This window comes from Aedes albopictus, chromosome 2, assembly GCF_035046485.1.
Source record: "Aedes albopictus strain Foshan chromosome 2, AalbF5, whole genome shotgun sequence".
NCBI classification, from domain to species: domain Eukaryota; kingdom Metazoa; phylum Arthropoda; class Insecta; order Diptera; family Culicidae; genus Aedes; species Aedes albopictus.
In genome coordinates this window covers 514,730,393-514,757,505 of record NC_085137.1, presented here as the reverse complement: position 1 = coordinate 514,757,505, position 27,113 = coordinate 514,730,393, and the positions used below count along the sequence as shown (strand labels likewise).

The 27,113-nt window shown below is 35.1% G+C and overlaps 1 protein-coding gene across 1 annotated transcript in view; it reads right to left on the bottom strand.

Moving 5' to 3' along the window:
• Nucleotides 1-1,527: 1,527 nt before the first annotated feature.
• Nucleotides 1,528-27,113, bottom strand: part of LOC109409795 (general odorant-binding protein 67) — a 34,418-nt gene continuing 8,832 nt past the window's right edge. The window contains exon 3 of the mRNA XM_029870199.2: nucleotides 1,528-2,188. Coding sequence (XP_029726059.1) covers nucleotides 1,832-2,188 — 357 coding nt within the window. The 3' untranslated portion in view covers nucleotides 1,528-1,831. The remainder of the gene's footprint in view (nucleotides 2,189-27,113) is intronic.

Sequence of the window (27,113 nt, the reverse complement as noted above, 5' to 3'; positions counted from 1 at the left end):
TTGCTAGATTTCCTGCGATTATTTCTTATGGAATTTATCTAACAGTTTGTTTTACTGATATTTCTCAAGGAGAACCCTGTGCACATCCTTCACATATTTCGGCTAGGATTCCTGCAGGAAGTTCTTCTCTCAAGAGGAGTTGATTTCTCGAGAAGATTGTTTTGGGTTTTCTATTAGATTTTACTGAGATCTCTCCCGATTTTTTTTTAGATATTCCTCCAGTAGATCCTTCATCAGCTCTTCCTGTAGGCCATTTTAAGATTTTAAGAGTAACTTCGTGAGAAATACTAGAAAGCACTACTTAATGATTTTCAGAAGAACCATCAGGACAAATCCCATCTGGAAAGATGTAATTCCAGAAAGATCCCCAGGATAAATTTCTGAAGATCCTTCTTAGATTTTCTCAGGTATTCATGAATCCCTTTCGATTTTTTTTTTCTTCGATTACTTCAGAAGATCGTTCCAAGATTTTTTTTGATATTTCTGCTATCTGGTATTCTTATCCGTTTTTCTAGATCCCTTTAGAAATTCCTTCAGAAATCATCTATGATCCCTTCACAACTTTCATCAATGAAGCCAGAAGGATTGAGGTAGAATAGTAGGCATATCCAGTAAGATAAATTTGCGAGTAAGGGGAAATAATCTAGATTTTCAGTAGCTAATCATATCCAAAAGTATAACCTCAACAAAAAGGTGCTCAAAACAAGTCAAATAATACTGAAAAATGCTTTTGAATTGGAAATGGATAACCGAACACGTCATACAACAGGAACAGCAGAATATCCCAATTAATATGTAGATTTCTTAAAACATTAGTGGCATTTACGCCTACTTTCTAGCTAATTGACACCTAGATCACAGTACGCGCAATTACCACTACTACGCAATCTCGAGTACCAATCTCAGCGCCGCCTTTGATTACCCAGTAAGTGATATTCTTCGAATCGATTTCTTATTATTGCCGCACGGGATTACTCGAACGACTCGGCCTGAGTGGACACCTGTTCCAACTGACCAATAACCGATGGCCCGTGAGCTCAAGTGGTTGATCATAATGGACGTAGTCTCAAGTATGTCAACCTGTGCGCCAGGTGTTCTGATAAGCACGAACTGCTCCCAATAAAACAAAATATGCGAGTGCGAATCTGTTTTAACAACAAGGTGTCATCGATGGCGATTTCGTCACATTGATGGCGCAGTTCACGCAAAACATCAACAGAGGCTCTGTTATCATTCGCCAATGGGAATGCGAATGGCCGGGAGTTTCCTGTTCTCCCTTCTTCTTGGGTTTTGTGTATGACATATGACGAGGCAGTCGTCGTCGTTGTCATCGTTGTCGATTAGCCGGATGAGATAAATTGAGCGCAACCTTCAATTATGTTTCTTTCCACGTTATGTGCATTACTAACAGTCTGGGTATATAATTTTGTAATTGTACGTTGAATTAGCGGAAAATTTTCGTAGGAGGTCAAAAACCCAGCAAACTACATATTATCAAATTAGTTAAAATTCTTCAAAGTAGGTATCTCTCAGCTCATATATATATTTTTTTTTCGCTAATTTGTGGACTACTTGAGATGGTGAAGGAGAAAAAAATTGATATGGAAATCGATCAAGTCAAATAAGCTTTAACAAGTTTTCAGAACCGTTACAAAACCTATATGTTTTTGTAGAATCAGCACAGAATAAGTTTGAAACTAAAAAAAAATATTATAAAATAAACTATTATTCAGTTCAAATTTGCATAATCGATTTATTTACATATTGTAGTATACGCTATGTTTTCCCGGGAAACAAGATTTTGCTAACGTTAATAAAACAGCGAGTCTTCTCAAATTCCGTTACACATTTTGAAGTAATCCATCAGCTGGTTGCATTCTCCTCCTTCGTTGAAGCTTTCCTTCGGGCACATGAGGAATAGATTCTTATTCATGCACCGCATAATCGCACCGGAGATCGGATGGCAAATCTTCTCCCCCTCGAAGCTCGGCTCGAGCATGGCTCCGGCTGCGATGATGTCCTTATTGGCCTCGGCCTGTCGGAAGCATTCGTCCAGCAGGTCGCGTACCATCGGTTGCCATACGGGTGCATCCTTGACCGCATCCATGAACATCGTCGTCATCTCGTCCCGGTTGACCATTCCGTCCGCGTAGAGTCCTGTGGCGTTCAGTTGACATTCGGCGATGCACTGGAAACAAATTTTATGGTAAAATCATGATAATGCAGAATCTTGTGCAGAATAGATCTCTCCCACGCTATCCACCACCATTATTTAAAAAGGTGGCTGTAAGTTGCAGAACATTTTCGAAATTTTAGTACCAAATTCTAGGTGAAACTTCATTTAATCTGGTTACGACCTATTTTTTTTTGTTTTTATTTGTGTGTATTTTAACTCTGCTAATTCTACACTTAACAAGACTTAATGATTCATAATTTATTTTAGTTTAGTCCAAAACAATCAGAAGTTGTTTTTATAGTTGTTTAACCCTTTGAAGCCGGAATTTTTCCAAGCGTTATTATGGGGGTTTTTCTACGTATTTCTGTAGTTTTGGTGCTCAATAGTATAGAAAACGTAGAATATTATGCAGAATATTTTTTTCCGGACATCCTAGGTCATCCAAACTGTTCTTGAGTTTAGATCCTAAAGTCTATGAGTGTAAGGGTAACTTCTTTCATTATACAGAGCTTCAATTTGTAATCTATCATGTCCAGTAAGTCTTCAGAAAGTTCAATAGAGAGTATTACATCAGTCATCCAAACTGTTCTTGCGTTTAGATTCTATAGTCTACGGGTGTAGCGATAGCTTCTTTCATTATACAAAGCTTTGGTTTGTAATCTTCCATGTCCAGTTAGTCTTCTGGAAGTTCAATAGACAGTATCAGCTCAGTCGGGTCATCCAAACTGTTCCTGAGTTTAGATCCTATAGTGTACGGGTGTAGCGATAGCTTCTTTCATTATACAAAGCTTTGGTTTGTAATCTTTCATGTCCAGTTAGTCTTCTGGAAGTTCAATAGACAGTATCAGCTCAGTCGGGATATCCTAGGTCATCCAAACTGTTTTTGAGTTTAGATCCTAAAGTCTATGGGTGTAACGATAACTTCTTTCATTATACAATGCGACGATTTATAATCTATCATGTCAAGTCAGTCTTCTGAAACTTCAATAGAGAGTATCAGATCAGTCGGAATATCCTAGGTCATCCAAACTGTTCTTGAGTTTAGATCCTATTTGGTAGTATAATGTTACTATCTAAAACATAATCACCGCGATTTATTATGAAACTTTACTCAGTATGTCGGATATAGCTGATGTTATGAGTGTAGACCTTAAGTTCTGAACTCCAAGATAGTTTGGCTGACCTGGAATATTTCCATAGTGTCTCTAAATAACTTTTAAGATTTCAAGAGCTTCACGGATCTCAGCAGATTATGCTATGCTGTTATTTATGGCGAAAACACAATGTTTTTCTTGTAGATTCGAAGGACTCCATTTTAGAACAGTTTGCCCGACCCTGAATGTCCTAAAGGTTAATAATAAAAAGTAGCCTTCAGATTGGTCCAGTAACCATAGATAAATATGCAACGTTACTTAGTATTGCAGATATGACTGTTGTTACGAATGTAGACCTGAAGTTCTGAACTCCAAGGTAGTTTGGCTGACCTGAAATATCCCTATAGTGTCTCTAAATGACATTTAGGATTTAAGAGCTTCAGGGATCCCAGCAAATTATGCAATACTATTATCTGTGGTGAAAACACATAAAGACATTCTTGTAGAATTGAAGAACTTCAATAGAACAGTTTGGACGATCGTGAATATCCCAGAGGGTTTAAATAAGCAAGAAGACTTCAGATAGCTCCAGAAACCACGGTTGATTATGCATCGTTACTCAGTTTAACAGCTATGGCTACTGTTACGAGTGTAGACCTGAAGTTCTGAACTCCAAAGTAGTTTGGCTGACCTGGAATATCCCTATGGTGTCTTTAAATGACATTTGAGATTTTAAGAGCTTCACGGATCCCAGCAGATTATTTTTTTTATTCTTCAACCACTTAACCTAATTTACAGCTCTTTTGTCCACTAGGGCACTGCGTGAGCGATTCCAATCGGCAGCTGCACTTAAACTTTGTACAGCGCCTTAATGTATTCTATTCATTTTTATTCTACTATAGCGAACTGGCAGCCTTTGCGCTGCTGTTACTTTCTACCCTGCCCATAGTAGAATGATGAGCACGAGGATGTTGATGTGTGGCTCTTGTTCCTTTTCCAGTACGATTGGGGGTCCATTATGAGTTGCCGTTTCGCCGATATCCAATTATCCGGGTCCGTTTGAGCTATGGAGCTCAGAAGAGGGTCAAGTGCCAGCCGCTCTCGGGGGGAAGAGCAACTGACGAAGTGCCGGGGCTGGGATCGAACCCATGACCATCCACTTATGAAGTGAACGTGTAGCCACTACGCTACGGGCCCCGGCAGCCAGCAGATTATGCAATACTATTATTTATGACGAACACACATAGAGTTATTCTTGTAGATTTGAAGGACTTCATTATAGAACATTTTGGACGACCGTGAATATCCAAAAGAGTTAAAATAAGCTAGTAGACTTCAGATTGCTCCATATACCGCGGTAAATTATGCAGCGTTACTCAGTATAACAAATATGGCTACTGTTACAAGTGTAGACCTGAAGTTCTGAACTCCAAGGTAGTTTGGCTGACCTGGAATATCCCTATAGTGTCTCTAAATGACATTTGAACATGAATGAGATTTCAAGAACTTCACGGATCCCACCAGATTATACAATTCCATTTTTTATGGCGAAAACACATAGAGTTATTCTTATAGATTTGAAGGACTTCATTATAGAACAGTTTGGACGAGCCTGAATGTCCCAAAGGGCTATAATAAGCTAGTAGACTTCAGACTACTCCAGTAACCGCGGTTGATTATGCAGCGTTACTCAGTATAACAGATATGACTATTGTTACGGGTGTAGACCTGAAGTACTGAACTCCAAGGTAGTTTGGCTGACCTGGGATATCCCTGTAGTGTATCTAAATGACACTGTAGATGTCAAGAGCTTCACGGATCACAGTAGGTTATGCAATGCTATTATTTGTGGCGAAAATACATAAAATTATTCTTGAAGATTTGAAGGACTTCTTTCTAGGACAATTTGGAACACCTAGAACATCCCAGAATATAAAACATCTCTTGATATTCTTGACCAAAGGTTAATGAATACATATAAACGTAATCCATATCCAAGTTCAGCTTTTAGAACAACTGGTGTGTCAATTATTTCGTTTTTCCATGGTGTTCAGGATGTTCTAGGTTGTCAATGAAGTCTCAAATACAACTATTCCCATTTTTCCTTAATAGAGGACTTAATTTGCAACAACTTTGCCAAAGACAGTATTCTGTTTTGCTGTATGGGTGAATTTATACAGCCGTTTCTATGTTGGGGTCATATATGACCCCTCCGGCTCCAAAGTCATCTAAAATCGTTTAAATCGATTGTGTTTTGGAAGATGATTCTTTTTAATTCTCGATTTTGTGAATTTCGTTTTTTGAGTTTTTAATTTTTATTTTTCAACATCCCCACACTTTTATATTTTTCCTGAAAGCCTATTTGGGAGACGGGTTTTTTGAGGCGAAAACATTTTGAGATTTTATGATTATTGTTAAAATATTTTTATTCTAAATTTTTTTCATAGGTTATTTTATTTTCCGTGCAGTTCCCTTAAACCACTTAAACGAAACAAAAATTTCAAAAATGCTCAAACTATACCAAACTCTAAAGGATTACGAGGATTAAGAACAGTTCTTGCAGTTCTTGCAGAACCTTCATATAGCCAGTATTCTCATCAGATGCGAGGATTTTCATTTATACCCCAGTCTAACTTTTTCTGAACTCTCCGTAAGACTCGCATCGAAATCTTCGCAATGTTCTTATTAGAACCTTTGACGAGGTTTCATTAAAAATCTCGAGGAGTTATCGATAGAATTCTCGTAAAAATCTCATCAGAATCTTCGCAGTATCATGCTTAAGTTCCTGGTAGTAGTCTCTTCAGTAGGGGCTGATCATAAACCACGTAGACCAAAATTTGGCCATCTCAGACAACCCCTCCCCCCTCGTAGACTTTTGTCCATACAAAAATTTTAAAATTTCTATGGAGCGTAGACTTTGGCTAGATTCCCCAAGTCTACGTGGGGTTTGAGCGGCCCCAGAACACTGACAATATTTTCTTCACAAACCTGACAGAATCTTTGCTAAACTCTCTTTAGAATCCGTGCCAAATTCCCTTAAGAATCCGATCGGATTCTTTCAACAATCCTTGATTGGTTCTCTCGCAAAGCTCCTTGCAAGATACTCTCTTTCAAATATGCGCAGGGTTCTCCTCAATATCCTTTCAGGATTTTAATCAAATCGCTCTCTGGATTCTGTTCCAAGCCCTCCCAGGGTTCTCATCAGAATCTTCTCAGAATTATCCGTAGAAACTACTTTGGGTTCTCCTTAGATTCTATTCATGATATTATGTTTTTAGGAATTCTTTCAGGATCTTCACATAATCGTTCCAACATTCAACTCAGAGTGGTCTCTATTATCTATTTAGAATACTCTTAGAATTACTTTCTGGATTCTCGTCAAAAGCTTCAAAGGATTACTTAGTCCTCTTAGAACTCTTTCCAGAACCCACTGAAGATTCTTCTCAAGATTTTTTTTGCAGGATCATTCCAAGATTCTCATCAAAAGTTTCTCAGAATCATATGAGAAGTCTACTCAGCATCATCTCAGGATTAGCCTTAGAATTGTCTCAGCATTTCCAGCATTCCCATCAGATTTTCTTTAGAATTTGCTAAAGATTTCTGGATTTCCCTCAGAATTGCCCGTGTAGCTGCCGGTTTAGAATGGCACTACAGACCACCTGTTCCGGGGGTAAAAGTCCACCAAACAGGTAACCCCAATCCAAGGTGTCAGGCGACCCGTGCTGAGGGATGAATGGTTGAGGGGGTTTAAAAGATGCTCGATCTTTAACGGAGCCCGTAGCGTGGGTAGATCGCCTTTTTGGGTTGCGTTGCGGTGATAGATCTACCAAACCGAAATCTTGTGTCGTCCTATTTTTCACTTTTGGAATATGTGTTCTGGTAATTCAAGGAATTATAGTATTTAGTCCTTACTACTGGTGTTTTGGAGACTTCCAGTTTTTAACTAAAACTGAGTTTACCAACTTTACTTTGGATATAGTTAAAAACCTCACCATCTGAGGCTAAACTCAATGCAAAGAAAATCAAATTGGGTTAGGGATCCATGTATGCACTAACTCTTTGAAGACTGGAAAGTGCTAGTACGCAAGGAACATACTAGAATCCTTATTACTGAGCACATGTTCTATTATTGGAATGATATTTCTGCTAATGTTAAAACCCGGGTCCTAAACTTCCTACTGGGGAGAATTTAGCAGTAAAACAAGGATGATGCTAGGTTTCCGATGCATGGCCAATATCAGAACTCTTGTTTTGTTTTCTAAGAAAACAATACAAAAACTGTATCAAAATCGATACTTTATTGCCCCTCAATGGCAATTGAGTAATGCGACATGCACTACACTAAGGATACGGGTAATGTCACAATAGATCTAAAAACTGGTCGCAGTGACAAACCCGAACAGGAATAATAAAAAAATAATTCCCTCAGAATCCTTCTAGGACCTGCTCAGAATCGTTTCAGGACCTATCTATGTAGCAAACTCCCAGAGTTATTTTCAAACTTATTTCAGATTTTTCGTCAGAATTTTCTTAGAATATTCCACAGAGTGCTCTCATGAAATTTTCAAGTAACTTCTCAGGGTTTTCGTAAAATATTCGCTAAATTCTTCTCAGATTTCTCCCAGAGTTCTCTTTTGTATTCTGTCTGGATTTTTCACATTGGATTTTCTTCAAAATTCCCCAATGTCTCAGAATTATTTTAGGATTCTACCAAGAATTATCGTAGAATTCTCACAAGAATTTTCCTAGGATTATCCACAGAGTGCTCTTATTTCCAATCCAAAACACGGAAAAATGTTATTTTGACTCGATAATTTTCAATTTATATGAGATTTTGTTCATGCGCGGGATTTCGTAAATCATTTATCAATATATAACAATTTTACCTTACCTAACTTTTGAAAAGGGTGTATGAAAAAATACCTAATAAAGACTGGACTCGAAAAAAATGAGACACAAAGAATGATGTATAACTTTCGATTGCGTGCACAAAAATAGCTGATTTTTTGGCCAGGAATAATACATTATGTGTAGCTAATACCATAAAAATTTCATCAAAATCAGTTAAGTGTTGGCGGAGATATCGTCGAAACAAGAGACTTACCATTTGAGAATCTTGGGTCAAACAAAAACGTTAAAAAATATCACATTTTTTTTACCTAAAACTGTAGATGTATGTAGATGTATTGTGTCAAAATTTCATTCAATTTGATTTGACCTTTAAAGAGTTACAGCCATATACAGGGAATGGCCAAAATGTTTGGGATAGGTAACTTATTTCTTCCACAAAAAATTTCAACATGCTGTAACTTTTCATAGAAGGCATCAAAAAATCTCAAAAAATCAAAAAATAGGTTGACTGTTTGTCAACCTATTATACACCGTGTCCAATAAGTTCTCATACAAAATCAAATTGAATTCATTTCTCATCTGTAATTAGAATTTTCAAAGTAAGTTTATTTATTGAAAGGCCAACTAACATTGATCAAATACAGCATATGTTTTGAAATTAATTGTCCTTTATCCTTCTCTGCTGATCGCTTATGTGTCGTAAGTCGATTTCAGCTGGCACGCACGCTATTTCATTGGTATTTCGTCTCATTTTAACGGGTAAAGGTTTTAGGTTGAAACAAATTAGGTTCCTGTCCTCACCATTGCTAGTAGCAACTATGATCAGAAGAGAAAAATATAACATTCTGTATTGGTGAAGTACGAAGCCGTTTTATGTTGTACAAAATAAAACGTAAATTAAACAAAAATATATATCTACCTGTTTTAATGAAATTTGTTGTGTTAAAGAAGCATGGCTGCATATTATCTTATTGTTTCACATTATTCTCACTTCTAAAACATGCTTGTGTTCCTATTGTGGTAAATTTTGTTCAAAATTTACGTTATATGATGTTTATCTTTAATATAACGGTCATTTTCAAGAAAATCAGCCCAAGATGAGCTTACTAGGAAATTACTTACCATATTATCACTAAAATTGCTTAAATTTAACCTTAGTATATCCATTTGGTACAATACTGGGGATAAAAACTCAAAATTTAACATTATGGACTCTATTTAGCTACCGTAGAATGAAAAACTTTTCGAACATTTTTCTTGCGTGCGGGGCAAACGGATTTCAGAAAACGGAAGTGTACTACTCAGTGTGTAAAAAAATCGAAGGTTGAAAGTGAAGATTGATATTCCCATATTTTCATTCGTGTTTGGCCACATTCATTGTCAGCTGAATGCCTGTCTTTTTTCATTCAATTCTCTGTCACGAATATTTTTTCGCACGTCGTAAAATGCCCAATTTTTGTTTACAAACGCACAATCTGACATAATGGACAAATAGAGCAGTTAATTAGTATTCTAATTAACTACTATACACAAGTTTTGAGGTGATTAGAAGAATAATCGGGAGTTACGGTCTAGTTATATTTCTCAGTGAAAATTGTCAGTGACAGACAAATGAATGAATAAGTGAAAAAATTCATTCACCAAAATGAATTTTATTTTGATCCCTCAGTTGAGAATCTTCAAGATTCATGTTGAACTTCACTCTTTGAAAATGAAAATTTTAATCTCTGGTACTACTAGGCTTCTAAAAACAAAAAAAAATGTCGTTATTCTAAACCGTATGCTTTATTGAATCAGTATTATGTGGCCCTTCAATACATGCATTCACTTTGAAAATATGAATAACAGATGTGAAATAAAATTAAAATTTCTAAATTTGTATTTTGTATGAGAACTTATTGGACACGGTGTATGTGCGTCATTGGTACAAACTTGGGCTCGATTGATTAATTTTTCGCGAAGTTAGAACCGTTCGGGTAAAACACTATTATTTAGACAACTAATTTTTGAACTGTCATATCTCGGAAATCAGTGAACCGAATTGAATGAATTTTTTAACGTTTATCAACAATATATTGATACCTAATACGACGTTATAAAATGTAATATTTTCTCACGGCGAATTAAGTTATACCGGATTGTAATTTTTACCCATATAGAGGAAAATAAGTCAAATTTACAATACCACACAAAAATTACTAAATGTGTTCTTCCTTCAAACTAATTTGGCTCTCATATATCTGATAAGAAATAACTTGAGAACAGAAGTGGAAAATCTTTGGATATCAACACTAAAATTTATTGACATTGATGTAAAAAAATTACATTTTTTCGAGAAAAATCCAAAAAGTGTCAATCCACGATAACTTTTTCCAACGTTTAAAAAATACCTATGTTTTAATAGTTTGTGAAGCATTTATAGACTGTTTCAGAAATTATAAATACCGTCAAATGGGGTAACTTGCAACACTTTTCGACTTTGTAGCAATATCATTGAAAATTAAAACATTTAAACCATCATGTAAAGCATCGTGTACGCAAATTACCGAGAGTAGAATACTATGCAGCAATTGATTTATCAAAATATGTTGTCACCTAATCAGGAGGTGCAAAATTCATGCTTGTTGCAAGTTTCCCCATCTGTGGGGTAACTTGCAACAAAGGCCATGAAGTTAAATTAGCTATCATTGAACAGCACGAACATTCTAGTGCTTAGTCGTATTGTAAATTTTTGATGTAATGCATGATAAATGCATTGTTAAGATGTACACTTACCAATTGACATATATTTTTTCATGAAAGGGTAGATATAGTTATTGCAAGTGAGAGTATATCGTTTAACAACAGATCTCACGTCCCTCAAACACAAAATATATATGGATGTTGTGACATAGTACTTGTAACAAAATGTCAACAATAATAATTGTCATTTCTTGAAAAGGTAGAGTGAGTCATCTTTAAGTAGTTTTCAGTTTGAAGTGGTGTTTGACAATCTCAGCTAAAATAACATGATTGAAACAAATCGTTAATTTGGGTACTCAGCTGAAAAAAAATAGTCCATCTAGGTTCAGAATTGATGTTGGTGATTGTTTTAAAGCGCCCATAAACTAAATTAAACTTTTAACAAGATTTAACATGAATAAAACTCCATAATATGGTATTTCCTAACAATGCAATGTTTGAACATCACGTTCAAAAAAATGTAAAAAATGAGTTGTCATTGAAAATGAACTCGTTACGTAATCAAGTAATGATCTGTTTCGGTTAATTCTGTCAAAAATATCGTGAGATGAAGATTAATAATAGAAGGTGTTGCCAAATTTAACTGTTGCAAGTTACCCCATAGTGGTTGACGAATATAATAATGATTTTTTACATTACATAGCCGATAAGTTTATTAAACTTCTATCGTTTTACTAAGCTTACTATTAGGTACCCTAACTACAACCAAAGTCATCAGACTTATCGCACTTACCATAGCGGAGAGGTGAAACACAATTTTCATACTTGTTTTTATGGCATGAAATGAGCAAACCTCTTTAACAGTGTAGCTGAACAATTAACAAAGAAACAAATGATGATGATTAACCTGGGCTTGTTAGGGGAATATCTGTAAATAAAAGAAAATCGCGTTAAGTACTGTTCCTTTGAATTCCACTAAGAATTTGCATCCTTTGACAGATACGTATTTCGACCTCAACTGTAAGGTCGTCTTCAGTGTCTTGTACTTGAGTCGAGTCAAGTACAAGAAACTGAAGACGACTTTACAGTTGAGGTCGAAATACGTATCTTTCAAAGGATGCAAATTCTTAGTGGAATTCAAAGGAACAGTACGTAACGCGAAAGAAACAAAGCTATTTTTTTTCAATAACTCGATCTTTGGTATACATAATCTCTATAACCGAAATAGAAGGGCATGGTAGTTTTCATTATTATTAGAAATTATTTCACATAAAGTGTATGTCATCGTGTTGCAAGTTACACCGCTGTTGCAAGTAACCCCGTTTGACGGTACACTATGTTTATTAAATTAAATGAACTGTTCTAATGATTTTTACCAACTTCTTTCAGAGTATAGTATATCGTACTCCATATTTTCATACATCCTTTCAATTGTCTCGATATTTTTAAAAATAGTCGAGTTCTCTAACAAATAACTTAATTTTTCAAATTTGCTTTTGCACAAGGGTGTTTTTTAATGATTTCAACATTATGTATCACTAAATACCAAAAATTATCTAAATTTTTATCACATTCGCTTTCTCAACAAGTTGTCTAAGGAATGCCTTGATCAAATTTTGGGAAAAAATCGGTAAAGGCATTTCCACAACATTTTTCCGGAGATCAAGTTTCTTATTTTTTAAACTTTTCTACGGAATATAAGAACTATTACACAGTTTCTTAGCATTCCTGAACGCATTCAATCTAAACGAACCTATTTTTTCAGCTCATTCAATTCTTCAGATAGCAAAGCTTGTCATACCATAAAAACGAATGCAGTAAGCAGTTATTAAGACATTCGTTTGCTTAACGTTTGTGGCTAATGGTGTTGTTGAGAAATTGAGAAACAAAAAAATTGTATTGAGAAGGCCCGTAATGGTGGTTCTTGATCAAATATTCCAGTAAAAATTACTCTTACCAATCGAGAAGTATCTTTTGTTATCGATACAGCAATTTTTATTGTGTTTGGAAATTAAATATTTTATCTGTGAGATTTTCTTCTTCTCTAATATGCTACATTTTTTGACCACTTTGTGCAACTTCAAATTTTAATCATCTAGTTTATAGAGCCTAATTTTTCAACTTTTACCAGAAACATCAACAAAGTTGGTATTATTTACATCATTAGCATGTTTACTATAAGAGCTAGAAGAAACTTTTTTGAATATTGTGCTCAAATTGAAATGGCAGTTAAACGTTAGTGTATTTATAATTTCTGAAACAGTCTCTACATATTGTTCAATTCGGTTCACTGATTGAGATATAACACCTCAAAAATGAGTTGTCTGAAAAATAGTGTTTTACCCGAACGGTTCTAACTTTGCGAAATATGAATCAACCGAGCCCAAATTTGTACCAATGATGCACACATAACACAGCGTAACAAAAATTACTTTTTGTCTGTCTTAAGAGCAAACTTATGTGTCTCCGAAGGATTTTGGGCCGCTGAATCCGAATCCGGGCTCAGATTTGCTTTAACACGTCACAATTTTGAGCTATACCTCAATTTATAGGGCAAAATATGCGATTTTGAGCTTTTTTTACTGCAAGCCATTAAGCTAGGAAATATTTTATTCAAGCAATCGAAAGGCTAATTGGTCAATTAACATCTAAATTAACGACTCATGCAAAATATTTCGTTTTACCAAATCGAATTTGATAGTTTTAAGCGATTTATGTTAGGTACGATATTTCCCATATAAGTCACCCTCCAAAAGTTGCACGCAAGTTTTCATGCTAACATAAAATGCTTAAATCTATCAAATTTGATTAGGTAAAACGAAATATTTTGCATGAGCCGTTAATTTAGATGTTAATTGACCAATTAACCTTTTGATTGATTAAAAAATATATTTCCTTGCTTAATGGCTTGCAGTCAAAAAAGCCCAAAATCGCATATTTTGCCCTATAAATTAAGGTATAGCTCAAAATTGTGACGTGTTGGAGCAAATCTGAGCCCGGATTCGGATTCAGCGGCCTAAAAATCTTCGGAGACACATAAGTTTGCTCTTGAGACAAAAAAATGTTGTGCTGTGTTCTCATAGCGTAAAATAATCGAAAAAAATTGTGTGCTAAAATCGAGTGTGATATAATGAAGCGTGATTAAATAGAACTGTGACAAAATCGAAAAACCACTGTACCATCAACACGAATGTTGTTGTTTTTCGGATAACCAACCGAAATGGTATGTTAGACATACGTAATGCCTAAAGTTCATAGGCACAATATGTGTTGAAAAATGGACAAATTGAGTGGAAAAATTGCGAAAAAATCCACATTCGTGTTGAAATAGAGCGGTGGTCTCTCTATCGCAATAGCGGTCGTGCGAGGGACATGCGACCGAGTCGAATGCCCGACACACACTGACGGTCTCATTCGCAAGTTGTGGATGAGCATGTGCTGTGGATAGGCAAAAGTCTCGACACTAAAAATAACTTGCTCTCACTGTTGTTCGTAGGCACGCTCAGAGAGTGTTGGAAGTGGACATCTAAGGACCGAAGGAGATGGTAAATTGCGAGGAAAGAACGTGGGGTGAGGTGGGCTTTGGGTTCAGGTTGGCTTTCTACTTCACAGAATCGTTACCTTGTTCTGTGGCGGAGTTGGTTAACGCGCCCTGTCTAGCGAACTTGGGGAGACGTGGGTTCAAATCCCACCAGAACTACACTCCCGTGCAAAAGTTTGGAGTCACCCCCTCGAAAACATGGAAATGTTATTCGGTCATATCTCAATCATATTTCAGTTTAATCCACTCGTTCTTAAACTCTTTCGAAAGATAAAGAGTTAGATTTGATTCGTAGATACTTTTTACAAATTTCATATGAAATTTTTAGTACGAAAAGTTTACCTAAACTTACATGTTTTTCCTAAATCTGTACGAAATATTGTTTTCCGTGTAGTTCAAAATTGGGTCGACCAAATTTCAAAATTAAAGTTGAATTAGAACCCTATTTCTATCCTCTTTGAGAGCCATTCATTAGATTTTAGCGGAAAAATTCATAACATAATTTAAATGATCGAGTTAGGTTTACAAGTCACCGTGCAAAAGTTTGGGGTCACCCCTTAGTATGCTGCATCGTGCAAAAGTTTGGGGTCACCTTCCAAATGAAGTCTGAGTCGGATTTTTATTCAAATCGTCATTGTTTTTGGTGCAACTCCAATTCCTTCTTTGATATTTGAATGGCAAGACACAAAAATGATTATGAAATGTTCATAAACTAAGTTCTAGACTAATTTAAGGTAGAAACGGTATATAAAATTCATATTAAATCAGCTAAGTTCGTTATATAAAGTGCGAAAGAGGATAGAAGTGAGATAAAAATGACTAATTCGTGAACTCTACCCTATATAACAGTAAGTGTTAAAACCACAAATATACCATTACCCCAAAATCCATAACAGACGAATTTCGCGCCAACTCGACCAGTGGTTGGCAACACCCTCTCAGAATCGAATGAAACTTGGTGGGCATAAAGACTAGGTTTTTATAAGCAACTTTGCATACTTAAATTTTCGAAAATTTTCAAGAGTAACATTTGAAGAGGGCCTAACTTTTTTTCGAAGAATTTTTTAAAATCGATGTAACTCAAAAATGACAAGACCTATAGAAAAGTGTTGTATGGGGGACTTTTAGAGAATTGTCCAAGCTTTCATGAACAAATATTTTAAAAATTCTTAATACATTTTTACACGCTAAAAAATATATTTTTAAAATTAAAAGTCAATTTACAGAAAATACCCGCTTTTTTATGTTTTGAAATTTTTTTCCAAGAAAGTCAATATTGTTGCCTAACTTTCCTCTATACATCACAAGATGGGCACTTTTAAGGAAAAAAAGTTTTTCTAACAAAAACTTTATCATGTTATTTTTTTTAGCGTGTTGCGCATTAACTCGTACTAATCTAATCTAATCTCACACAAACGCAGCCATTACTTGAATGCATCCTGGAAAATGAAGACTTTTCAAGTCTTACATTTTTCTTGTCTAACGACCAGGCCAACTGCGCAGCATGTACCGCAGAGAAGATTTCAAGGGATAGAAAGGTTTCAACATAGTCAATATTTGAAAACATTCTACACCTTGAAATCGAGGGGAAAGATGGAAGCGTGGACCTCCCGTACCAAACGCTTCCAGATAACGATATAGATATTTAAACATGTCCGCATGTATTATTATGGTGATGTATACGGTGATTTGCTAGAAAATATTGATTAGTGCGCCAGGAATGTTGGTAAGATTCTTCACTGAAAAGAGAATAAAGGATTAAGTAATATATACTGAATAATGCATAAGTGATACGCTCGTTACAGTTACTATTTTTTAAAACATGGTATTATGATACAATAAAATTACCTGAATCCTCCTGAAACTAAAAGGTTTATTAGAAGTTAAAAACAAAACGTAAATTAAAACATAACCATTACAAAAATACATCAAATTCTAATCTGGTATGCTACCACTTTAGGCAGTAAAATAGCAAGATTAAAATTTGATGCAATGTGGTAGATCTTACACCGTAACGCACCGTTATAAGGTGATCTACCCACGTTACGGGAAGCGTGTTGCGCATTAACTCGTACAGGATGTATCAAGAATCCTTATACCCATTTAATAACACTCAATGGGCATTACAACTTTGTTTGATTAGGTGCCTTCTTCTTCTTGGTCTTGGACTGAAATTGTATTATTGTGTGCCTAGAACCAGTGAACTAACATCATTATTAGAAGCGAATGATAAAGAATCGGTTTTATTTCAACAATGGCTAACCACTGATCGATGCAATTTGGAAACTATTACTAAGACTATAGACGAGTTTGTTCCGTATTTTGTAGAAAAAATTGATAAGCTTATGACTCATGATTTCATTTATAAAGAACAATCCTCATTTTTGCGGGATAAAAAAGAATCTCTTAAACAGGGTGAAGTATTAACAATTTGTGACTTTTCAGAAAATTTATCATTCAAAATTCAGCTCAAGGTTACCATTGGAATAATTCTCAAGCTACCATTCACCCCTTTGAAGTGTACTACAGAAAAGAAAATAAGTTGGAAAACTTGAGCTTTGTAATAATATCTAAAGTACTTACACACGATACAACAGCAGTTCAGTTTTTTATATCAAAACTGCTGGATTTCATTAAACAATCGATTGATTTCTCAAAAATTACTTTCATGTCAGATGGAGCAGCAGCTCATTATAAGAACAAAAAAAATGTGCCAGTTTGTGCAGTTTTCGGTCCAATTATGGATTGGAAGCAGAATGGCACTTCTTCGCAACTTCACATGGCAAAGGTCCATGTGACGCTGTTGGAGGTACTCTCAAGCGAATGGCAAAACGAGCAAGTCTTGCTCGAGATTATGGAAACACAATCACAACTCCTCGAGAACTGTATGACTGGGCAGTTAAACAGTCAGATATACATATAACAAAATTGAATTTCTGCTTTATTTAAAATGAACAATATGCAAAAATGACGGATGAACTTGAAGAACTATACACATACAGTCACGTAAAAACAATACCTGGTACACAAAAATTTCATTCATTTGTTACAATTTCTGAAAATCAAATTGAAGCGAAGAAGTTTTCGAATTCAAAAGATAATCCAAAAAAGTTTACTTTGTTTCAGATAGACTAAAGATCTAATATTCAAAAAACGTTACAATAGAATGTATAAAAGAAGGATGTATATATTGTAGAAAAGAAAATAATTGAATACACATATACATATGTACATATTTCATCAATACACAAGCGTTTTCATTGATATAAAACCCTAAAAGCAAATTTGTCTTGAGCCCTTTCCAATATCAAGCACGTTTTCAATGTCAAGCACGTTAAGATATTAAAAAAGTAGTTGAGCCCATTAAGTTTTAATGGATTGTCATTAGGATTCTGGATACATTACTGTACGAGTTAATGCACAACACGCAAAAAAATAAAATGAAAAAGTTTTTTTTAGAAATTTTTTTTTCCTTGAAAGTGCCCATCTTGTGATGTATGGAGGAAAGTTAGGCAACTATATTGTCTTTCTTGGGAAAAAAATCAAAACATAAAAAAGTGGGCTTTTTCTGTAAATTGACTTTTAATTTTGAAAAGATATTTTTTAGCGTGTAAAACATTTTTTTATATTTTTTAAATATGTTTTCTTGAAAGCTTGGATAATTCCCTAAAAGTTCCCCATACATCACTTTTTTGTACAACTTATCATATTCGAGTTATATTTTTTGTGAAAAAAAACGGCTAATGCGCAACACGCTAAAAAAACTAACATGAAAAAGTTTTTGTTAGAAAAACTTTTTTTCCTTAAAAGTGCCCATCTGGTGATGTATGGAGGAAAGTTAGGCAACAATATTGACTTTCTTGGAAAAAAATTTCAAAACATAAAAAAGTGGGCATTTTCTGTAAATTGACTTTTAATTTTAAAAATATATTTTTTAGCGTGTAAAAATGTATTTAGAATTTTAAAAATATTTTTTCATGAAAGCTTGGACAATTCTCTAAATGTCACCCATACATCACTTTTTTGTACATCTTATCATATTCGAGTTATTTTTTGTGAAAAAAAAAACGGTTAAAGAACTTTGACTCTTTTTAAATGTTAGTCTAGGTTAATTTTGAAAAAACAAAATACGCAAAGTTGCTTGAAAAGGTAAAGTCTTGAAACCCACAAAATTTCATAACATTCTGGGAGGGTGCTGCCAACCCCGAAGACGAGTTGGTGCGAAATTCGTCAATAGGTCATTAATTGTTATAGCATTGTTGATCGAGAGGATAACGCCAAAACTTCAGCACAGAGTAGTCAACACTTATGAGTTAATAGTGTTCACGACTGATCTACTCGGAATATCTACGTTTCGTTAAAATGAACAGTAGTTCATAAAAATTGAAACGTGTGAGCTAACGGATGCAGAAAAAAAACACACCAAAATCGCGAGAATGTAGCATTGTTATTTGAATAAGCTGTTCTTTTAAAACCATGTTTTGAATCCATAAATTGTAAAAAATAAAACGTCAAGGTTCCCCATAAAATAACAACTCCAAAGAACAGCTCATGATTGAAAGAAGGGCAAATTTCTGGTAAAAAATGACATCAAATTGAATTTAATTTCCTTGAAGGCAGAACTAGAAAGAAAGCCTATTAACAAAAGAAGGGACAATTCCAATGAATGTTACCATTGCTGAAAACTTTTATAACAGTGTAAGTCTTATATCAGACTGTGCTCAAAGAAAGCAATACGCGTGGACGACGCCTAACTTGATTTCAGAAAAGTATTTTCAAGATTATTATGGTTTTCGGGCGAATGGTTTTTCGGGTGAATGGTCTTTTGTTACATTCGGGCGTTTGTCATTCGGGCATTTGGAATTCGGGCGAATGGTTTTCGGGCAAATGTGACAGTTCTGGAGTTGGAAATTGGATAGGGTTTAATGGGGTGCTTTCCTTGGCGAAAAAGCGTACGAGAAATTGTCATGTTGACACATGTTAACCAAAAAAAATTACTTACAAGTGTGTAATATAAATCAAAGCAAATCAGAAAGATCTCACCGGTTTGTCTGATGATCGTCAAAAAGATGCTGCAACGGCTGCACGTCAATCCTGATCGCCAACAATCCATCGTCAACATCATGACGAGCCAGAGTTTCCGGAATCCACTTGATCTTCCACAATAAATCTTCAATCAATCCTACAGTCAACTCGCGCACTGTAACTGTAAGCTTCTTGCGTTGTATCCCCAGCTCAACAAAATAGGATTTCCAAACTCGATTCTAATTTTCCGATATATTTTCCTTTAGAATATCAGCCGAATTGAAGTTTCATTGTACAAATATAAAAATTCACGAGAACGAAAAACACGGTGACAGAAAAAAATGAATGCACGCCCGCGCGCAGTGCCTGCTATGATCAATCTCCATTTCCGTGGGTTAAGCAACGTGTGCACAAATTGCTTCTCCTGCGGATAATCCCAGATCAGATCCAACGTGCAATCAATCTAATGCTAGTTGTGTGTGATCCGGGATGCGGGCTGTCGTTGTCGCGCCATGGCAGCAACTTGCAACCGTTAATGATTACAACTGCAAACAACATGTTTTGGGTGTGATTTTTTCTCTCCCGATTGTATTGTCGTGTTGTCATTTGTGCACGCTGGCTATAGGCGCTGCTGATATGGGGTCAATGAATCAAAGGGATAGCCTGAGCGATAGCAGCGATGGGAACATATTTCTTACCGAAAACAATGAATGTCGTGTGACGTGGATGTGAGGGTCGTCTCTCTCTACCCCTTAGAAATCGCAGGTATACAGCTAGTGTCAATATTTATCGATTATCATTAGGGGTTGCGATGATGACTGACTCCGTCTTTGACAAATTATTATTTACAACGTGGGGATGCATTTTCTTTGGTTTCAGGAATGCAATGATCTAAGGATCTAAGCAATTTAGAGAGGTTATTAAGCGCTTATGCGCAGCTGATTCAAATGATCATATTCTCACACGTGTTGAATCTCAACATGACGTCGTGTCATTTGCGTCAAATCTACGAATAGTAGGGTAATTAATCAATAAAAAAACGATTTGAACTATTTTTTTTAAAAATTTTCATTTGTTTTTCCGCACATCATTCCACAGTTGTAGAAAAATACCCAGTGAATGTCTAGATTCAGTCATATTGAATTTAAATTTCCTTTAGTTGCATTTTCTAAGTTAAAAAAAAAAACATTTGTATCAGCAGTATGGATCCCAAATGCTGAATATTTCCTTTTTGAAGGTCTTCTAAGGAGGATGTTTCCAGAGTATTTTCAGGGTTAGAAATTCCTTCAAATTCCCTGGATGTCTTCTGGAACGCTCCTAAGACCCCCTGAAGCCCCCGGAAGCTTTATGGAAAGCAAGGGCATGAGCATGGGCATAATTGACCGCATTGGCGGAGGCAAAGGGGGCAAGAGGGGAGCACTTGACCCCCCTAACTCTAAATTTCCGTTTAAATTTCACTAGATACGCCAAAAAATGTTTCAGAAAAATTAATGAAATAAATAGAATCATTTTGGCGCCAGCAAATTTCACTAGATACGCCAAAAAATGTTTCAGAAAAATCCACTTCACTTCACTGAACTGAACTGAAGATATTTATATATAGGGACTCAGACGTTCTTTGAACTTATTCTGGTAAGGCATGTTTCTCTAGCGATAGCATGATCGCTTTTGCATAGGGTAATAGCAGTTTCACTCTTTCGCGTTGGCATTTGATTGAGAACACTATAAGGGGCTGTCCATAAACCACGTGGTCATTGAAGGGGGGGGGGGGGTGGTTTCGGCCAATGACCATTTTGTATGGACAAATAAAAAAAATTGTATGGACTAATGACCACCCGGGGGGGGGGGGGGGGGCGGGGGTGTGGGTGTTTGAAAAGTCCCAAAAAAATGACCACGTGGTTTATGGACAGCCCCTAACAGACGTTTTAAGGTTGGAGTATGATTTCTTTTGAGTTGAACTTTGCCTACTATTTGGCGTTTTCTTATCAGGTTTTTGCTGCACTCTGTACTGTGCTGCTACTGTATTTCTTTCACTATTCAATGCACTGTTAATACCATTACACTTGAATAATAAGAGTAGAAAAAATCCAGTTGTGAATTAGGATATTTCTTTCAATTGGTTAACAATTACTTCGCCGATAGTTCAACATTAAAAACAAATCGATGTCCAAAATCATGTAACTTGCATCTAACATTTGGCTACCGTAAAACAGGATATCTTTGATAATCCGGAAAACGTTGATTGTGCGGGAGGTATTGTATTTCGAATCTTATAACATAGATTATGTCAATCAGTTAAGCAAAAAGCATACGTAGCTCAAAATAATACATATGAAGAGCCATCTCAGAGGTATTTTGATGCAAATCAAGTTTATATGAAACTTTTTAGACAAAAAAAAATTGTTGATATTTTTGTCATTTATCAACGCCTTTAAACAATCTGCTCTAAAACTGCTTTTTGAGTATTTTTTCAAAGAATGGTCACTTATACTCGGTAGATCAAGCATAGTAAAATCCAAATACACCGATAAATGCCTGGATTTTCATCTAGTTTAAACTGTTGTGTTCAAAATGTGTTACAAAATCCAATCAATCAGAACTTACTATGCGTAGCATGATCAAATGTTTATGAACTGTAAACATTATATTGTTTCTCAGATAATGGTTCTTGATAGCTAAATTCACCGAGTTTTAACCAGTACTTGGCAAACGTACATAAGTATACAGCGAAAAATGAAATTATCTGGACAGGGAACATTTTCTCATTTAAAAAAAAAACTGGTCAACTATTTGTAACTTTTCATTAAGTGCATCAAAAAATCACAAATTTGTACTGTAAGTTGATCATCTAGTCCACGGGTTCCCAACCGGTGGTCCGCGGCCCCCTGGGGGGCCGTGAAGCCAGTCTAGCGGGGCTGCGATGTTACCAAAAAACTGTTAATTTTTTATTCTATTTTGTGTAAATTATACCAATTTTTAATTTTGTATACCGCCATCCTCAAAAGCCACAACTTGAACAACAAATGTTCAGTAAAAAACGCCTTAAGAAGAAAAAAATTTCGGCTGCGCCGCTATTTTTACGAAATGTGAGTGTCGAATAAAAAAAAGTATCATTGATCGTCGAAAATCCCTCAATCCCTAAATTTCTGGCTACGTCACTGTACGAAAAAAACTCGGTTTCGTTCATTTAAATCATATTGTTTTACTTCAAAAAAAATTTGATTGGGCCGCAGATGTTTTGACAATTCTCAAAGGGTCGCCACCTCAAAAAGGTTGGGAAGATTTTGAAGTATATTCTGAATTTTTAATCCTTTCTATTAAAAATTCTATTAATTTTTAATAGAAAGGATCTGATTGATCCAATTATCGATATTTAGAAGAATGTGTTCTTTTTAGTTCTTCGGAACAAGACATAAATTAATAAATTGATACCATCAAGAATTGCTCCAGAGATTCCCTCAGGCATTTCTTCCAAAATTCCTCCACGAGTTATTTTTCTAGCAGTTCCTCGAGGGATTTCTCCAAAGTTTCTTTAGGTATTCATACAAAGACTGCTTCATAAATTCATTTTAGAATTTATTCAGACCTTTCTTCAGGAAATCTTCAGGAGTTTTTACAGGACTTTATTCCTTGGCATTTGTTCAAGGAATATTTCTAGGAGTAGCTGCAGAGGGTTTTTCTTTTTAGAGTTTCCTTCAAAATATTCTTCACCTTTTGAAACTTTCATAGCGATTCCTTGAAGAATTCCACTAGAGCTTTTGTGTTCAAAAATTTCAGCAGGATTTTCACACATATCTAGAGAAATTGTACAAGAAATTCTTCAAAGCATTTCTCCTGAGGTATTTCCACAAGTTCTTTCAGGATTTACTTCAGAAATTTCTCCAGGGATTTCTTCAGAAATCCATAAAAAATATCCTTTTTGGAGGAAACTCCTCCAGAAATTCCTTAAGAAATATCTTCAGAAATATCTTCATAAACTGTGTTTCCTTGGAATTATTTCCAGAATCCCTCCATGACTTTTTTTAGGAATTCCTTTAAAGATATCTCAGGGAATTCTTACAGGTCCCCCAATGATTATTTCAGGAATTTTTGTCCTTTCATATTTTTTTCTAAAACTTCTTCTAGGAATCTCCACAGGTATCTTCTGGAGTTCTTTCATGGATTCAGAAAATCTTTAAGCGGGATTCCTTAAGAAATTCTAGAACTTTCTGGATGAACTGCTGAAAAAACATCTCTGGAGGAATCTTTGTATGAGTCACAGGAGATATTTCTGATGGAATCGCAGGAACAATTTTGGAAAGAACCATTGTAGGGGTTTCTACAAGAATCCCTGAAGGAATTTCTCAAGGATATGCTAAAGGAACTCTTGGAGGAATTTCCGCAGGATTTTTAAAGGTATTTCTAGGAGGTATTTCTATGAGAATTTTACGAAGAAAAATCCAAGGAACAACTTTTACTGATATTCCTAAAGAAATCCTTAAAAAACTGAAAGAGTCTCCGGAGATATTTCCGAAAAAAAATCCCTGAAGAAATTTCAAAAGGAATCCATGGAGGAATTACTAAGAGAGTGCATGAAGTAATTTTTGAAAAAATGTCCAGTCTAATTCCAGTAAAAATCCCTGAAGGTATTTTTGAAGGAATTCCAGGAAAAGTCCTGAATGAATATCAGGAGGAATATGTGAGGGAAATTTCTGAAGGAATAACAAGGAAAACTTCCTGGAAAATGCTTGGTGGAACTATAAGAAGAATTTATTGAGAAACTCTAGAAGAGTTCGTGAAGAAATCCTTCAATAGAGTACCAGGAGGATTTTTTTTAATATTCCTGGAGAAAGCCGAAAAATCTCATGAAAAATTTCCAATTGAATTTCTGTTGAAATGGCAAGTAAATATTTCTGGAAATTTTCTGAATCCGTGGAAAGTTTTCTAAATGTATCTTTGGAGGAAACGCTGGAAGAATTTCAGAAGAAATATACAGAGGAATACTGGAACGCAAGAATCTCTGTATGAATTTCTGCAGGAATCCCTGGATCAATTCCCGCTAGAATCACTGGAGTTAATAATGCAAGAATCTCTGCGGGAATTCTTGTTCGTTTTTCTGGATGAACCCCTGAAGTAATTTCTGGAGACTTTACTGTGGATGTTTCCAATGGAATCCTTGGGGAAATTCCCGAGGAAATCTCTGGAGGAGTTCGTAAAGAAATCCTGTATGAGTTCCTGTAGGAATCACCGGAATATTTTCTGAAACAATCTTTAAAAGAACTTCAGAATGAGAAGATAAACCAGCATAGGGCTGGAATTCTCAATAATAAAAAAAATAAAACTTCTGGATTCGCTGGACAAACTTCTGATTCCTTCAGAAGGATTTTCTAAAGGATTTTCTAAAGTCTTCTATCTGAAGTAATCCCAGGCGAAGTCCAGAAGGAATCCATGGGAAATTTCCTAAACAAATTCTTGGATAAATTTCTGAAGAAATTTTTAAGGGCATATCTGAAGGGCATACAGTGACCCCACACCGATGAATCACCTTAATTTTTGTACACTATTTATAAATCACCATGTTGATCAAATGGAGTGATCCATAAACTGTGGTCATTTTTGCCGATTCATAAATTGTGGGGTCACTGTATCTGGAGAAATTTCTTAATGATTCCATTCAGCAAGAACAATTTTTGAAAGGGTCCTTTGATTTTTTATGGATGAATCCTGGAGTAGTTTCTGAAGATATCCGTAGTGCAATTTTGTAAGGAATCCATAGAAGGTGTTCTAAAAAAATCTCTGGAGAGATTTCTGAAAGAATCCCTGGAAAAAAATCTAAAGGAAACTTTGGAGGAAATGTATTATAAATCTCGAGAAAAAAAAAATAAAGGGAACTCAGAAGGATGTTGTGAAGAAATTCTTCGTGAAATTTCTGGAGGAATTCTGAACTTTGGAATTTCTGAAAGAAATTACTTGAACTATGTTTGAAGTAATCCGTTGATGATTGTCCGAAAGAATCTCAGGAGAGATTTTCGAGAGAATCCATGGAGCATTTTTTTTGGAAGCTTATGGAGCTCTGGAGGAGTTTCTGTTGCAGTTCATGGATGATTTTTTGAAAGAATCCCCGGAGAACCTTCTGAAGGAATCCGTGCAAGATTTTTTGAAAGAAATCATTAGAGAATTTTCTAGAGCAATCCATGGAAAAATTTCGAATGGAATCCATGGTAGGATTTATGGCAGAGTTCTTTGTTATTTTTAGTTCTTAATTTTTGGATGAATCTTTTGGGAATTTCAGAGAAATTTCTGAATGAATTTATGCATTTACTAAAGGAATTCCTGAAATAATTCTTAAAGAAATTCTCAGAGAAATCTCAAAAGGAATCCCTGGCATAATTTCCTGCGATTTCATGGAATACTTTCTAAAGGAATCACTGGAGGAATTTCTGAAGAAAACCATGTAAAATTTTCAGAAGGAATCAAAGAAGGAATTTTTGAAGAAATTCGTGAATGGTTTTCTAAATGAATCCTTCGAGAAATTTCTGGAGAAAGCTCTCGAAAAATTTCTGAAGGAATTCTGATGAAGTTTATGGAGGATTTTTTTCTAAAATAAACTTTAAGAAATTTTGGCAGTTTCTAATTGAATTTTCAAAGAAATTTCCGAATGATTGCTTAATAGATTTCATGGAACCATTATTGAAGGAATCTCTGAAAGCATTTTCAAAGGAGTTCGTGAGGGAATTTTTGAAGAAATAACTAGAAGAATTTCTGAAGACATCGGAGGACGAATTTTTGAAATAAACCCAGGGAGTAGTCCTAATATTACAGAGATTTTTGTTTTGCAAAAATTATCAATTATCAAATAGGCGATTTTCTTATATTCAGCAGAAGCAATTTCCAATATCATAAAGAATATACTTTAACGTATGGAGGCACAATGGGGGCGCAAAAAAAATATCAAAAAGGAATTTTTTCTCATGTGGACACAGAATTATCAATCAAATAGGCGATTTTCTTACAGCAACAAGAAGGGAAGAAACATTCTTTAAAAAAAGTATAGGCGGCTTTCTAACATTAAATAGGATGTAGGTAAGGTATAGTGATAATATTGATAATGATAAATGATGAAGTTGCTCCACAAAGGCTTTTTATGTTTATAAGAGAACAAACTAAATAAATCTTGAGTTAAATTATGTTTGGACGACAGGATTGGTTAACTTTTAACAAGAAGCATATTTTCATTCTTGGCTATTTTTTTTATTTTTCTTAAGAGCTGGTTACTCAGTGATTAGCTTGGTGTAAACTCTATGACACCACTGGTAATGCAAACCATGTTTGTTTCTTATATACTGAATTGTGTACTTCAGGGGTATCCGGATTATTTTAGAATAGGATTCTCCGCCCAAAAATATTCGAAATCCAAAATTTTATAATTTTCGGAGTCTGGGAAGTATTTTTAAAATGCATTTAACGTTTGCATGGAGAAAATTTTTTGTTCGGGCTGAACTATCATTTTATTGATTCAACTGTCATTCTATCCACAGAAATTAAAATTATTTGTTAATTTAACCATCAAAACAAAGGTATTGGAACTCAATAAAATTACGTTATACTCAGAAAAATGAGCTCTTTCGATATGGCAATATAGAAAATAGCAATATGTTATTCACTAAACAATCCAATTGCCAGTTGCATATTGAAATATGAAATCTCCTGAATGCACTGATATGAAACATTGTTGAATATAATAAAAAAATATTTTAGTGACGCG